Source organism: Capra hircus, chromosome 11 (genome assembly GCF_001704415.2).
Source record: "Capra hircus breed San Clemente chromosome 11, ASM170441v1, whole genome shotgun sequence".
NCBI classification, from domain to species: Eukaryota; Metazoa; Chordata; class Mammalia; order Artiodactyla; family Bovidae; genus Capra; species Capra hircus.
In genome coordinates this window covers 92,655,619-92,669,673 of record NC_030818.1, presented here as the reverse complement: position 1 = coordinate 92,669,673, position 14,055 = coordinate 92,655,619, and the positions used below count along the sequence as shown (strand labels likewise).

Sequence of the window (14,055 nt, the reverse complement as noted above, 5' to 3'; positions counted from 1 at the left end):
GTCCCTGTAGACCTTGGCAGAGCCCTCCTAGGCCTGACTCTCTCTCCTGGGCAGCCCCTGGTGAGCCACGGGACGAGGTGCAGGCAGTTGCAGGAGCCAGTAGCCTCTAAGATGGGAAAGCTAGGCAAAGATCCAGGATGCCTGTGGCCCAAGTATAGCCCTGGAACATGTTACCACTTCCTCTGCTGGTTTTCAGCTGACACATAAGATCCCTGGGGGTGATTCTGAAGAATAATTACTCTGTACACACAGCTAAGAAATTAGTTTTTAAAGCAAGCACATACCGAATTCCTGCTAAGTGCCAGCTCCTTGTATTGTTTCATTCAATCCACACAGCTACCCTCTGGGTTTAAGCATCATCATACCCATTTTACAGATGGGGAATCTGAAACTCAGAGATGTGAAGTGACTTGCCCAAGGTTGTATGATACTTGTGATTGAGCTGGGATGTATGATGTGTATGATGCCAACACTGGATTCTTTCCGGGGCACCGTACTGATTCTGTGCTTAGGGTATGAGACCCAGCTAGGGAAGCTTCAGAGAGGGAGCAGCTGCTGTGGGCAACCATTTCTGCGCTTACAAGATACCAGCTGTGAACCTGGGCACAGTCATCCTGTCCTACTGCTCTGTGAAATCAAGATTGATCAGGCAGGCTGCTTGTGGTTAAAAAAAAAAAAAAAAAAGTAATAAAGCTGGCCTTTATCTTCAGAGGGACTCAGATTCAAATGCTGTATGACCAAGGTCAGGTCAAATCTCCCTGAACCTCAGATTCCCCCTCTGTAAAGGTGACGTTAAGCTCTCTTGTACAAAGAAGGCTATTATGAGGAGCTGAGGTAATACACCCACGCTGCATGCACCTATGAATTGCTCATTCAATTACATGTATCTATCATTATAAAGTGATGGCTCTCAAACTTCCGTATGTGTAAGATATAGCTGAGAATGCAAATTGCTGGGCCCTAATCTCAGCGATTCTGATTAGCAGATACTAGGATGGGGCTGAGCATAGCTAGTTCACAATTTTGCCAAGGTGATTCTGACACAAGTGGAATGAGGGTCCCATCCCAAGGGATAGTCTGAGGAAATCAGGGCCACTGACTGCAGAAAACCTTTATTCCTAGAGTCCAAAGTCAGGTCCTAGAACTATGCAGCCTGCCCCCTCTGGTCTAGCCAGGGCCGGGTGCACAGAAGGAAGCCTGTGATGGAGAGGCGACAGCACTCACGACTGGGGCTCAGGGCCCGTGGTCTCGTCCAAGCCCTTCCGACACGTCCGGACGATCCACTCATGCTCGTCGTCATCTGTAAGGGAGGAGGGGGAGCCAGTCACGCCTCGTGCTGGGAGCCCCCCAGGCAGGGTTTCAGGACTGGGGTGGTGTCAGAGGTGGACGCTGCTGACCGGATGGAGGCAGGCGCGACATCGTCAGGCTGTTCTGAGCTGGGCCCCTGCCCAGTGTGACATCCACTTAGGGCACCCCTGGGACAGCTGTTCCAGGCCTTAGCTTATTCTCCAGGTTTTCCATTCTGGACCCTTCAGAGAACCCATGGTTCCTCCAGAGGGCCTACGCTCTCTCTTTGCTCGGGTCCTTTCGGTGGGGAGTAGAGAGGAGAAGCTGGGGGCCCTGCAAGCCCACACGTGTTTATCTCCCTCAGCTCAGTCCTCGGGGCCACACCTTTCTGTGGAGAAACCAACAGGCTCGGAGGACAAGTTTTCTGTCCACAGCCATGGGATAAGCACGTGGGAGAGCCTAGAACTTGAGCCCCAGGAACTTGTCTGCATACAAGGCCTGTGCTGTTTTGAAACCTGAGAGAGAGAGAAAGTGGAGGAGGGACCACAGCATGCCATCAGCCTCTCTCTGTGCCAGGCCCCTCTGCAGACTGACTCTATTTTCATTTTTCCCCTTTATCCCCTAAACCCACGCCCAGCCCCACCTCTCACCACGACTAGAGACCCACTCCAGTGGTGGGATGTGTACCCCTAAAAATGCATGTAACTCCGTAAAGGATATCCTGCTGTTTTGTATGCAAATGTGGTTTTAATTTACACAAATGGCATTGTGCTGTGAGTTGCATTGTGTCTCACTTTTTTTTTTTTCCACTCAACACGGCATTTTCAAGATCTGTTCTCATTGCGATGTGGACATCTCGTTCTTTGCTCCTGACCACTGCCTAATATTCCATGGTGAATTTCCAGCTACTCATCCTCCCTGGGTGGGCATGAAGGATGCCTCCACTTCCCATACCAGGAATGATGCTGGGACAGATGCTGTGTTCTTGGGCACATCCCTTGGTGGGTCCGTGGAGAATTTCTCTGGGGCTGTATTCCAGGAGGAGGGTCATGGAGTCGTGCACATAACTCCATTCACCAGCACTCTCAGCAAAGCCCATGTTTTTTTTTTTCCCCCAGCACCGCATTGCCGGCCAGCGGTCCCTCCCTTGTTCATGCCCACTTCCTGGGGACAAAGAGGACCGGCCCCAATCCCTGCCTTCCTGTCTTGCCTCCTGTCCTCCCCGTGTCTAACTCAGTGCTTCCCACCTAAGAGATCGGAGGATGGAATTCCTCATCCTCCTTGGGTGAGAATCCCATGGGCAGAGGAGCCTGGTGGGCTACAGTCCATAGGGTCGCAAAGAGTCGGACACAATTGAGCGACTAACACTTTCACTTCAACACTTGGGTGACAAACGGCAGAAGCTGGAGATAAAAGACACTCCTTGAGAGCCAAAACATGGGAAATCCCGCAGAAATCCTGCCCTCCATACTACAGCCCCCCACCAGGAACCCCCTTCCTCTTCCGGTCCAGGACCCAGGGAGACAAGACTTTTTGTCAGCTTACTGTGTGCTCTGAGCTTTACAAATGCTGGATCTCATTGAGTCTTTTGTGAGACCCCGGTAGGGTAGGGGGCTTCCCAGGTGGCGCTAGTGGTAAAAAAAAAAAAAACCAGCCTGCCAATGCAGGAGACCTAAGAGACATGGGTTAGATCCCTGGGTCGGGAAGAACCCCTGCAGGAAAGCATGGCAACCCACTCCAGTATTCTTGAGTGGAAAATCTCATGGACAGAGAGACTGATGGGCTACAGTCTATAGACATGCAAAGACTGGGACATGACCAAAGCAACTTAGCTAGGGGAGATTGCTCCATTTTATAAGGAGGACAAGCCTTGCCTTATATGCATGGCCAGTGGAATTTAAGCCAAGACTCATCAGACGCTGAAGCCTGACTTTCCACCCCAGGGCAGGCCTGAAGGTGCCAGAAGGCGAATCTACTCCCATGGAGTAACCCTCCTCTGTCCCCCACCCCCACTAGATCTCTGTCTGTGACCTCAGGACAAAGGCTCACCGCCTGCAAGCTCTGGCCTGGGAGGACTGCCCTCAGCAGCTGGTGGGCCTCAGTTTCCCCTGGGGAGGCTACCGGGGAATCCTCGCGTGGCTGCCAACCGCCACCCCCCCCCGGGTGGGGGGTGTCGAGGAAAGCTCGGCACACAAGGAGTTAAGCACTGGTGAAGCCCACTTTTGCCACACCGCAAGCAGCCTGGTTGATAATTACAGTTCTGAAGTCTCCAGGCTATTCGAATCAGTGCAGCTGCAACCTCTTCAGCGGTAACCCTGAAACCAGACCAACGGGGTTTATTGTGCTGAACCAGTCCTCCGGCCCCTCCCTGATAGTTACAAATTGACAGCAATGGACTTAACAGCCCTCTTCACTACCCCTTTCACTCTCTACCTGGCCGCTCAGCCACCAATTTGAATCACAGAAGCCTCTCCTCCCAGCAGCTGCTCCCCAACCCTCCCTCCACCTCCCTGGCGCCTCGAGGCGGCTCCCCTGGCCCTGCCACGCCAGGGTGAGGCTGCCGAAGCACATTTCATCAATATTTAAAACGGAATTAAACCTGCAGCTTTGATTAATGCCTCCCCGATCCCGGGAGTTGTGATTACTATTTTGCAAATTGCGATTGTTGGAATATGCTAATATGATTGTCTGAGAACATCTTCACCTTCTCAGATAATTCCCCCCCCACCTTCTCTTTTTTTTTGGTAGGAGGAGAGGGGGAGAGGAGGGGAAAGAAAGATGGGGAAAAAACACCCCACAAACTCTTTAATCAATTGTAAATTATTACCCTCGGCACAATTGCTGGTGGTTCAGAGGAAGGGGAGGGAGATTTCTGGTTTGGTGCATTTATCTTGAAAAGTTTTGGCCCCCACTGGCCCAGTAATTCCACTCTGGGATGTTATCCTAAGGGAATAATCTATTTGTCCCAGTACTATTTAGAATCAAGAAAACTGAAATAACCCACGCTTCTAAAACAAGAGGATGATTACTTTGTTGTATATTCATTCATTTAACAAGTAATTTCTAAACACTGACTATATGCCAAGCATACAGCTATAGTTTGGTGGTGGTGGGGGACACCAAGAGCCACGTGAGGGGATGTTTAGCAGCTACTGAAAAAAAAATATGATTATGAAGTCTATATAGCAATGTAGGAGAAATGTTTTTGATATGACAAGAAACAAAAAAAAAGGTGGAAGGAGGTAAGAAACAAAATTACATAGTATAATCTGTGTACAAATTATGCACAGAAGAAAAAAATAATAAATTGAATGGGAATAATGGTCAGCTCCTAGCAGTAGGGCTAGAGAGGTTCTTCTGTTTTGGGTATTTCCCAAATCTTTTGTTAATGTGTGTCCACAATAGAAAAAATAAAAATAATCATTGGCTTTTTTCCTACCCTCTAATTTAATGCTTTGGTAATTTCATGCATGTTAGTAACTGAAGTAAGATATTCCTAGGTTCCCAGAAACACCAATAGGGTTCTTAAATTTGTAAAAAGTAAAAAGACCCAGCATAAAAATATTGGTAAAAATTCATAACATTTGGCAAATAGGCAAATCTCCTGTGCAGAAGACTTCCAAATAATTTAGGTGAATATTCTGCCCTTGAGGAGACTGGGCATGACTCCTTTATTCCCTAGATGTGGGCTGCCTCCTAAAAAGGACTTCCTAAATAGTGACTTCCTCCTAAAAAGGACAGTATAGGAAGGGGGTGGGAGGAAAAAAAGGAGTAACTTTTCAGTGAAGAAATCTGACAAACACACCTCGTCCAAGAGATCAAGGTCAATGTCAGCAGTGATAACTTGTGTGGATAATGAGTAGCCTCGATTTGATGACAACGCCATTTACTTTCTCCCCTAAACCCATAACCCCCGTCAAAGGATGTGAAACCCATCAGATACATTCCAGTCACGGGGCATTTTAAAAACACTCCTCAAAAATGTCATCGAAAACAAGGAAAGTCTGAGAGATGTTCACTGTCAAGAGGAACCTAAGGTGATGTGACAGCTGAATGTAATGTGGTGTCATGAGCGGGATCCTGGAACAGAATAGAGGCATCACGGAAAGACGGAGGAAATGAGGAGGAAGTACGCTGTTACTAATATATCAACGCATGCTCAGTCACCCGGCTGTGTCCTACTCTTTGCAACTACATGGACTGTGGCCCGCCAGGCTCCTCTGTCATGGGATTCTCCAGGCAAGAAAAACACTTATTTTTAAAAAATGCCTGAAAACCCAGCGTGCATTGTAAAAGGTGAGATTATCGCATTCTCCAAGAGGAGTGGAAGTCTTTTCACACACCCAGCCATCTAGAATAAAGTCCTTCACACCCTTTTCTCTTTCCTGGGCCCTGCACATCACAATTTATGAGCCTACACAAATATGAACAACAAACTGGTGGTTACCAGTGGGGACAGGGAAGTGGGGAGGTGCAGTGCAGGGGTTAGTGGGGAAGGGTTAGTATGGGATCGTATGAAGTCACGTATGAAACTTGAAAATTGTAAAGAACTTAAAGAATCTGTCATTCAATTTAAAAACTGTATGAGTCTATGGTTATTGGCAAGTTTCCTTACATATTTTTCCTTCCTACTAGGCATAAACCCAATGCAGGTATATGTCTCATTGACTACTGCACCCAGAATACAGTAGGCAACCAATATATGCTTTGCCAGGTGAAGTCTCGAGTCAGTCTGTGGCCTTCTGATTTGTCTCTGATTGCGATCAACAAGCATTCCTGACACCTGTTTCTTGGCATCCAGTTCTCAGCTCAAATGTTGCTTCTCAGTGATGCCTGATCCAGCCACCTTCACTCCCAGTCACTCTATCCTGAGGCTTTCATTCTGTCTCCTTCATGGTGTACAGCTCTTGCTGCAATTTTCTTGTTTATTTATGTGTAGTCCGTCTCCCCATCCCCACTGTGAGTTCCAGTGAAACCAGGGCCTTTTTCACTGTAGCGTTGTCAGACCAGTGTCTGGCACACAAGAGTGCTCAGCCCACATCTGTTGGATGAATGAATGAATGAATCAAAAAGCCCAATCCTGTGGCCTGTCGTGTGCCTAGTGCTGGGGACAAGGGGATTGAGACTCAAAGGCTTGACCTAGGCACTCTACTGCTTTAATCTGTCTGCTCTTGGGGCACAAAGATATCTTTCCTTTTCTCTCTCTTTTTTTTAATTGGTGTATAGCTGCCTTACAATGTTGTGTTAGTTTCTGCTGTACAGCAAAGTGAATCAACTAGACAGATATATGTATCTCTTCTTTTTTGAATTTCCTCCCCATTTAGGTCACGACAGAACACTGAGTAGAGTTCCCTGTGCTGTGCAGTAGGTTCTCAGCAGTTATCTATTATGTACGTGTGTGTGTCTGTGTCTGTGTCTGTTAAGTCTCTCAGTCGTGTCTGATTCTTTGCAACCCCATGGACTATAGCCTGCCAGGCTCCTCTGCCCGTGGAATTCTGCAGGCAGGAACACTGGAGTGGGTTGCCATTCCCTTCTCCAGGGGATCTTCCCAACCCAGGGATCAAAATCGTGTCTCCTGGATTGCAGGCAGATTCTTTACCACGTGAGCCACTAAGGAAGCCCATTACATACATAGTAGAGTTCAGTTCAGTTGCTCAGTCGTGTCCGACTCTTTGCAGCCCCATGAATCGCAGCATGCCAGGCCTCCCTGTCCATCACCAACTCCCGGAGTTCACTCAGACTCACGTCTATCGAGTCCGTGATGCCATCCAGCCATCTCATCCTCAGTCGTCCCCTTCTCCTCCTACCCCCAATCCCTCCCAGCATCAGAGTCTTTTCCAATGAGTCAACTCTTCGCATGAGGTGGCCAAAGTACTGGAGTTTCAGCTTCAGCATCATTCCTTCCAAAGAAATCCCAGGGCTGATCTCCTTCAGAATGGGTTGATTGAATCTCCTTGCAGTCCAAGGGACTCTCAAGAATCTTCTCCAACACCACAGTTCTATAAATATATATATATATGTCAATCCCAGTCTCCCAATTCATTCCACCTCTTGGGCCACAAAGGTTTCTTTAATCTGGTTCTCAAACTTTGGAAGTGACCCCACTGTTCCCCACATCCCTTCCCCTGCCTGACCCAATGAGTCTCACCCATCACCAGGAGAAAGAGGCATCTTATAAAGATGAAAAGGGACTGGGAAGAGAGACTCCACATCCACCTGCAGGGTCCCCTGCTGAGAAGTCTTCCCTGCAAAGGCTCCCCACTCCTTCGCCTGGACTTTGAGGCCTTTCCAGCTGGCCTCCCCGGCCTGCCTCACACTGTGAAATGCAGCCACCCTGTTTGCAGTTGGCCACAGACAGGTGCTCAGCACCCCGTGCCTTTGTACACGCCACTCCAGGGAGGGGGACACTCTTCCTTTCAGCAGAGAGAGGCCCAGGGCACGTCCCATTTCTGGACCCTTCTGGATGTAAAAGTGAAGGAAGACCTCAACATGAGTAATAACAATTGCAATATATTTTAAACACAATTTAACAACGTCATATTTTTAACACAAAGAACCAAATGCAACATAAAAGTGCTATTCTAGAATTTCTGTCAAAGAAGTAGAAATCCACAGTGCGTTAAGGACGGTATGGTCAGGAAATGGGGCTGCCTGCGTAAACATGGTTTTCTTTCAGGCCTCGCACGGTTCTGACTTCAGGCCCTGAAGACTGTGTGTCCTCCAAGCCCTCCTCCCCCGCACCTGGGCCCTGCCTGGAGGTCACTTTCTCTGACCCAGGTCGAGGTCATGGTGTTGGTCACGGTCACCCCTGCCAGCCAAGGGGAGCCATGATCAATTCACTTCTGTTCTTCAGAGCCCAATGCAGATCGAGCACTTAAGAAGTATTTAATAAATACAGGGCGAATGAATGAAGAAAGAAATGTAAATTTGGGGACATAAAAGTAAGAATCACCCTGTGGGATTGAGACAAAGGGGAAAGAATTTCTTCCCCACCCTCAGCAAACGGAGCTGAGAGGGCAAAGCAGACATGCCAAGTGCAGGGCCCAGGCCACTGGCTCCTTTTCCTTTTCTGTCTGGAGGCCATGGACGGGGCAGCCCCACCGCACGGGGAGGGTGGGTTGTCTGGGCTCATACCTGGGCGCCAGCCACACTCAGGAAACTCAAAGCCCTGACTGGCCTGGGGCCAACCTCACAGTGAGAGCAGGCCTGCACAGGCCACCAAGTGTGGCCCAGGTCACCGGGGGTGGCGTTCGTGCAGCCTGCAGGTCGGTGCAGGGCTAGGGGAAGAAGTGTCTTGCAAGTCGAACAGCAAATGCAAGGCCATCTTGATTCCCCTGATGGCTGGCAGGGAGACAGTGCGGCACCGTGGGTTAGGGGCATAAGCTTTGGAGTGAGGCAGCTACTAGCTTGGAGATCTTGAGCAAGTGGCCTCACATCTGGGTGTCATTTCCTCGTCTGCAGAGGTCCCTGCCTGGAACAGTCAATGGAGATCATTTCCAAAAAGTGCTTAGTATGTTGCCTGCAGGAAATGCGCCCAAACCAAAGACAGCCAGAAACTGTCATTGCAAGGTGGGACTTCAGGCACCTGTGACCGCACAGCAGAGGCTGGAAGGAGTTCTGGGTCCTATGTGAGCCCAGCTGCCAGCCTGCTGGGTGATCTTAGACAAGTCACTGCCCCTCTCTGAGCAGGCTTGTCCATACAGGGGGTTTCACCAGACCTCTGGCAAAGGGCAGAGTGGGGACTGGTGGGGCTGAACAGCCTTAGGTGGGCACCCAGGAGGTACGAGATAGGATCATCATTTTGATGGGTCCTTAATTCCCAAACTGGGTACCTTCAAGGGAGCATTCTTAAGGAACTCAGCACCCCTGGGACTTCTGGTTCCCTACGGGCGGTGCAGGGAGGAACCGGGGAAGAGGAGGTCTTTACAAAAGAATCAGCATCATAAGGATCAAGAGCTGCAGCTCAGCTAATGATTTTGTTCAAAGCGAGGGGCAGGCCGGGGCAGGCAGGCCCAGAGAAGGCAAAGAGGTGGATTCAGGTCACCCACAAGCTAGATGTCGCTAGCTCTCGGCACGCCTTTGGGCCAACCGCACCTGCGGTCACCACCACGGCGTGCAGGGGCCTCGGGTGGGGATTGGGAAAGGGAAGAGACCAGGATGAAACGAGATGTCCAGCCTCGGGAAAGGGGACAAGTGTCACAGTGGCCGAGCACCCGGGAGGTGCAGGGCTCTGTGGGAAGAGGGTCACACCTGTCCCCTCCTTAGTGCGTAAACGTGGTTGTCCCCAGTTAGGACAAGGACGTGGGGGCTTAAATGGCGGTGAAAGCATGTCCCTACTTCATTCCACCAGCGTGGAGGGGAAAGGCTCAGCGTGCTGGTGTGGGCGTCACCCTCACTGAGGCTGGCACAGCGGTGTGCTTCCCTCCAAGTGTGAATGTCTACCCCCGTGTGAGCGTAAATGTGTTCAAGCATGCATCAGTGTGTGCTGAGTGTGTAGGTCGCTGTGTCTGTGGTGCCTGGTGAAGAGAAGAGAGTGTGCCCCTTCGGGGATCCTCAGCCTGCGTGTGGCACCCGGTGTGTGAGACACGTGCGTGGCAGGCGGTGTCTGAGTGCCTGGGTCTGCGGTGTGTGGTCGGATGTTGAGGGAGGGGGTGCATCCCACCTGCAGTGACAGCCCAGCGCACATCTAGAGCACCAGGCCACGCCAGGCTCTGGGGCAGGAGCTGGAGCGTGAGAACTGCCCTCTTTCCCCAGGGTCGAGGCCAGTGCACGCTCAGACGCGCTTTGTGAACCGTGGCTTCGGGCTGGGGTGGGATCTGCATGGCAGACCTAGCGCCCCAGCCGCAGGAGGGGAGCAGGAGCCGAACCTGAAGCCCCAAAGTTCAGCCACACCCTCTGTGCAAACGCAGGGCTTTGGGAGCTGGAGGGCAGGGCTACGCCCCTGGTGAGCCAGTGCCCACAGTGAGGGCGGTCACCAACGCCCAACAAGAAAGAGGCTTTGAACTTGGCTGGCAGTGGTGTGGCCAGAGGCCAAGGCCATGGCGTGGCCAATATTGACTGAGGGATCGCTGCCCAGGCAGAACCTGCTATTGGGCAGGAAGGGAGGCCCAGGTCGCTCTTGCTTCCCTGAAAAGGAGCATCTTCTGGGCTGGGTGGGTGGAGGTCTTGTGGGGGGGGAATGAGGGGGTGCAGGTGAGGCCAGGCTGCTTCACCCACTGGGAATAGAGGGGCAGAGCCCAGCACCCACAGGCTTGTCAAGGCCTATTCAAGTGTAAGAGACATGGGGAAATGAACTTGAAAAGGGAAACCGCGACATTGAAATTAATAAATGTGATAATTAATGCATTAAGCCTGAATTAATGATTAAATTTAGAAACCCAAACAATGTTATTACACTTGAAATCAATTTGTGGGCTTGGTTTCCTCAGTTTTCAGAATTCTCCAGTGTGCACACAAGCTTTCAAGAAATCACAGCCAATTGTTAAAGTCTTGTAGTCAACCAAGCCACCAAGCAAAGTTTTCAAAATTCTTTTGGGGTTTTAACAGCAAAAAATGACATTCAGCGTGGGAGTGCGGATATGTTCTGTTTATGTTGAAATGATTGGGGTGAGACCTCCAGGGTCAGATCTAGGGCGGGATCGGGCTGTAACTGGGGGGAGTGAATCTGGACAGCAGATACAGTGGCCTGGTATCAGGAAGCACGTGCCAGGCTCATGCATGCACTCTGCGTGCCGAGCTCGCGTGATTTCCATACCAGCTTTGTTGTGTGTATGGTTGGTGATGGCTCAGGTGGTGTTTCCTCTGCTCCGGCTGATGGGTAAGGTGGCACTAGTGGTCAAGAACCGGCCTGCCAATGCAGGAGACATAAGAGACGTGGGCTCAATCCCTGGGTCAGCAAGATCTCCTGGAGAAGGGAATGGCACCCACTCCAGTATTCTTGACTGGAGCATCCCATGGACAGAGGAGCCTCGTGGGCTACAGTCCACGGGGTCACAAAGAGTCAGACACGACTGAGCGACTCAGCACACACAGCACACTCACAGCACAGTCGGTGGGTAAAGGGGGAAAGTGCCCACAGTCATCATGACCCTTGAGAATCTCCAAGGAAGGCCCCAGCCTGGAGAAGGACATCTCACGAAGACGTCACACGTGATTCTGACACTGTTGGGACAGAGTTATTCCTGCAGTTGTGGTCCTGATGGGCAGCTGGCCTGAGTTTATGGGCCATATTGGTAAAAACAAAAATACACATCCTTAAATACTAGCATCAGAAAAAATACGAGCATCAGCCCGTGTGTGGCAGGTGTATCCAGAACAGGAGACCACTAACTCACATGTTCCTGCTCACTCCAGAGCACATGCGTGCTAAGCGGGGGAGGGCGCTAAGTCACAGCATCATTTCTATTGTCATTCTTCTCGTTTCCCTGAGCCCCACTTTTATTTTTCAAGCACTCAGAATGGCATCTGCGTTCACTAAACATGTTTGTGATGCCTGGCCACTGTGCACGACCAATGCTGGGAAGCCAAGGGTGGGGCCCAAGGTCACCGGCTGGCCCTCGCTCTGACCCTCTGCTCCCTTTCACCCCTGCTCCCTTTCACCCCTGCTCTCCAGCTGCATGTGGACAATGGACTGATGGGGACAGGCCTGGCGGTTGGGCCTGTCCTCCAAGTGGCAGATGCTGAGGGCAGAATTAAGTCTGAGACAGCGAGGATGGCCAGGAGGAATGTTAGGATGTTAAGGACCTGCGGAACTCAGCAAAAGACGTGAACTTGGTCCTCACAGCAATCTTGCAAAGTCAGTGTTTTCATCCTGATTCACAGGGGAAGGTTTGAGGCTCAGCGAGACAGGGTTATATGCCCAAGCTGACTCTGCTAATGAGGGGCACAGGCTCACACCCAAGTCTATCACTTGAGCTGCAGCCATCAGCCACTACCCACTCTCCTGGAAAATCCTGTGCAACTGCCACAGCTTTACTCCTCACTGTCTGAAGGTCTGAAACTCAGCTCCCTGACCTGGTGTTCAAGGCTCTCTCCCACCCTGGGTCCTTCTGCTTTGAACGCCCAGCTCAGGCACACTCCTACACACCTGTCAAAGTCCACTCTGTCCATCACTGCCTAAGGGAGGTCTCCCTTGACTACTCCTCTGTCCAACACAGTATCGGGTCTCAGGTACTCCATCCTGAGTCCCTGGGCCCCTGCACCTCTCCATGCCTTTGCTCATGCTTTTCCTTCCCTTCCGTGCGGCAAAACCCACCTCTCAAGCTTCAAAGCCTAGCCATACACCACCTTTTCTAGAACGTCAGCTCGACTACCCTTGGGACACACTTGCCCTTTGCTCTCGGCTCCCCCAGCACACTGTGCTTCTGGCTCCTGGTACCAGCAAAGCACGGGCACTCCCAGTTTTTTGCAGAAAGAATCTCATATCTGATATTCCACATTAAACATGAATATAAACATCATGGGGAATACAGAATTATGTTGGACTTCCATACACTTATTTTTATAGTTTGTTATTTTAACTTCTGACCTATATCTTGAGGGGTGGGAGGTTCACTACAGCCTTTTAAACACCTAGGCTCTAGGCTTCTGTCCAGAGTGCCCATCCTGGGTCCTGGAATTGACTACTTATGCATCTGCTCCCCACCCCCCCAACCCTGCCTTGGCATGGGGGGTTAGGGGGAGGCAGTAGACACTTAGCTGGCCCCCAGGTGGGACCCTGGTATCTGTAGGGGATCAGTTAAGGCCCATGTCTGAGGTGATCTTAGGGGGTCTGAGGCTCCAGATGAATAAGAAATAATGAGGGTGATGGGAACACATCCAGAACATTACCGAAAGCAAGCTAGAGAGTTTAGGGATTTCAGGCCTCCAGCCCAGTTTTGAAATTGGCATCAAACGCTGGTGGGAGGAGGCCAGAGGGCACCTTGCCAAGGTCACTCTGGCTCCTCTCTTTGGGGCATGGGGTTAAGGAGACCCTGCCTCTCAACAAGCACCAGCCCCTGGGATAGAAACCCCAACTGCGATCACCAGCAGACATGAAACTCCTCATCACAGGCCCCCACATCATCTTAGTAAATACCACAACCCTGGAAGAAAGGTCCTAGTTCTACCCCCATCTTTCCTATGAGGCAACCGGAAGCTCAGAGAAGTGAAGTGACTAGCTCGAGGTCGCAGAGTGGGCCAACAGCAGAGTTGGGGTCTGAGGCCAGATCTGGCAGGCTCCCCAGACCAGCCCGCAGCCCTGCAACGCCTCTCCTGGACCTGAGGTTGTGCAAGGCTCGCAGCCAACTGTCCAGGGCTCTAGCACGTGTGCTGAGGAAGTGAGATGAGGCTCCTGTCTCCTGGGCTCTGGCCTTGCAGCCACTTCTATTAAAGGAGACAAAACAAACCACGCTGGTGCTGGCCCGGGCAGACTCCGGCCACGGAAGGGGAAGCTGTGTCCTCTGGATGCTTCCAGGAGGCTGCTGCGGGCGGGGGTGGGAAAGGGGGGGAGCGGGGGATGTATTGTTGTCAAGAGTCATGTGGGCACAACGGCTGGAAGGGGAATTTCCAGGGCCTTTGGAATCCCAGTGTGGAGAGAGGAGGGCAGGGAGCGATTCCCTCAGGTCAGGGAGGGGCAGCAGGCTGCCATTTCTGGAGCGAGGACCCTCACAGGGGGCCCAATCCCACCCTCTGGTGGGGGTGGGGGTGGGGAGGGTCTCGTGTTTTTCTCGGGGGAGAAGGCCCACAGCTTTGCCAGACTCTTGGAGAAGCTCATATTGGTTCAGAGCG

At 51.3% G+C, this 14,055-nt stretch overlaps 1 protein-coding gene across 1 annotated transcript in view; it reads right to left on the bottom strand.

The window, feature by feature from the left end:
- MORN5 (MORN repeat containing 5) overlaps positions 1,094-14,055 on the bottom strand; it is a 34,166-nt gene continuing 21,204 nt past the window's right edge. The window contains exon 5 of the mRNA XM_005687039.2: positions 1,094-1,300. Coding sequence (XP_005687096.1) covers positions 1,221-1,300 — 80 coding nt within the window. The 3' untranslated portion in view covers positions 1,094-1,220. The remainder of the gene's footprint in view (positions 1,301-14,055) is intronic.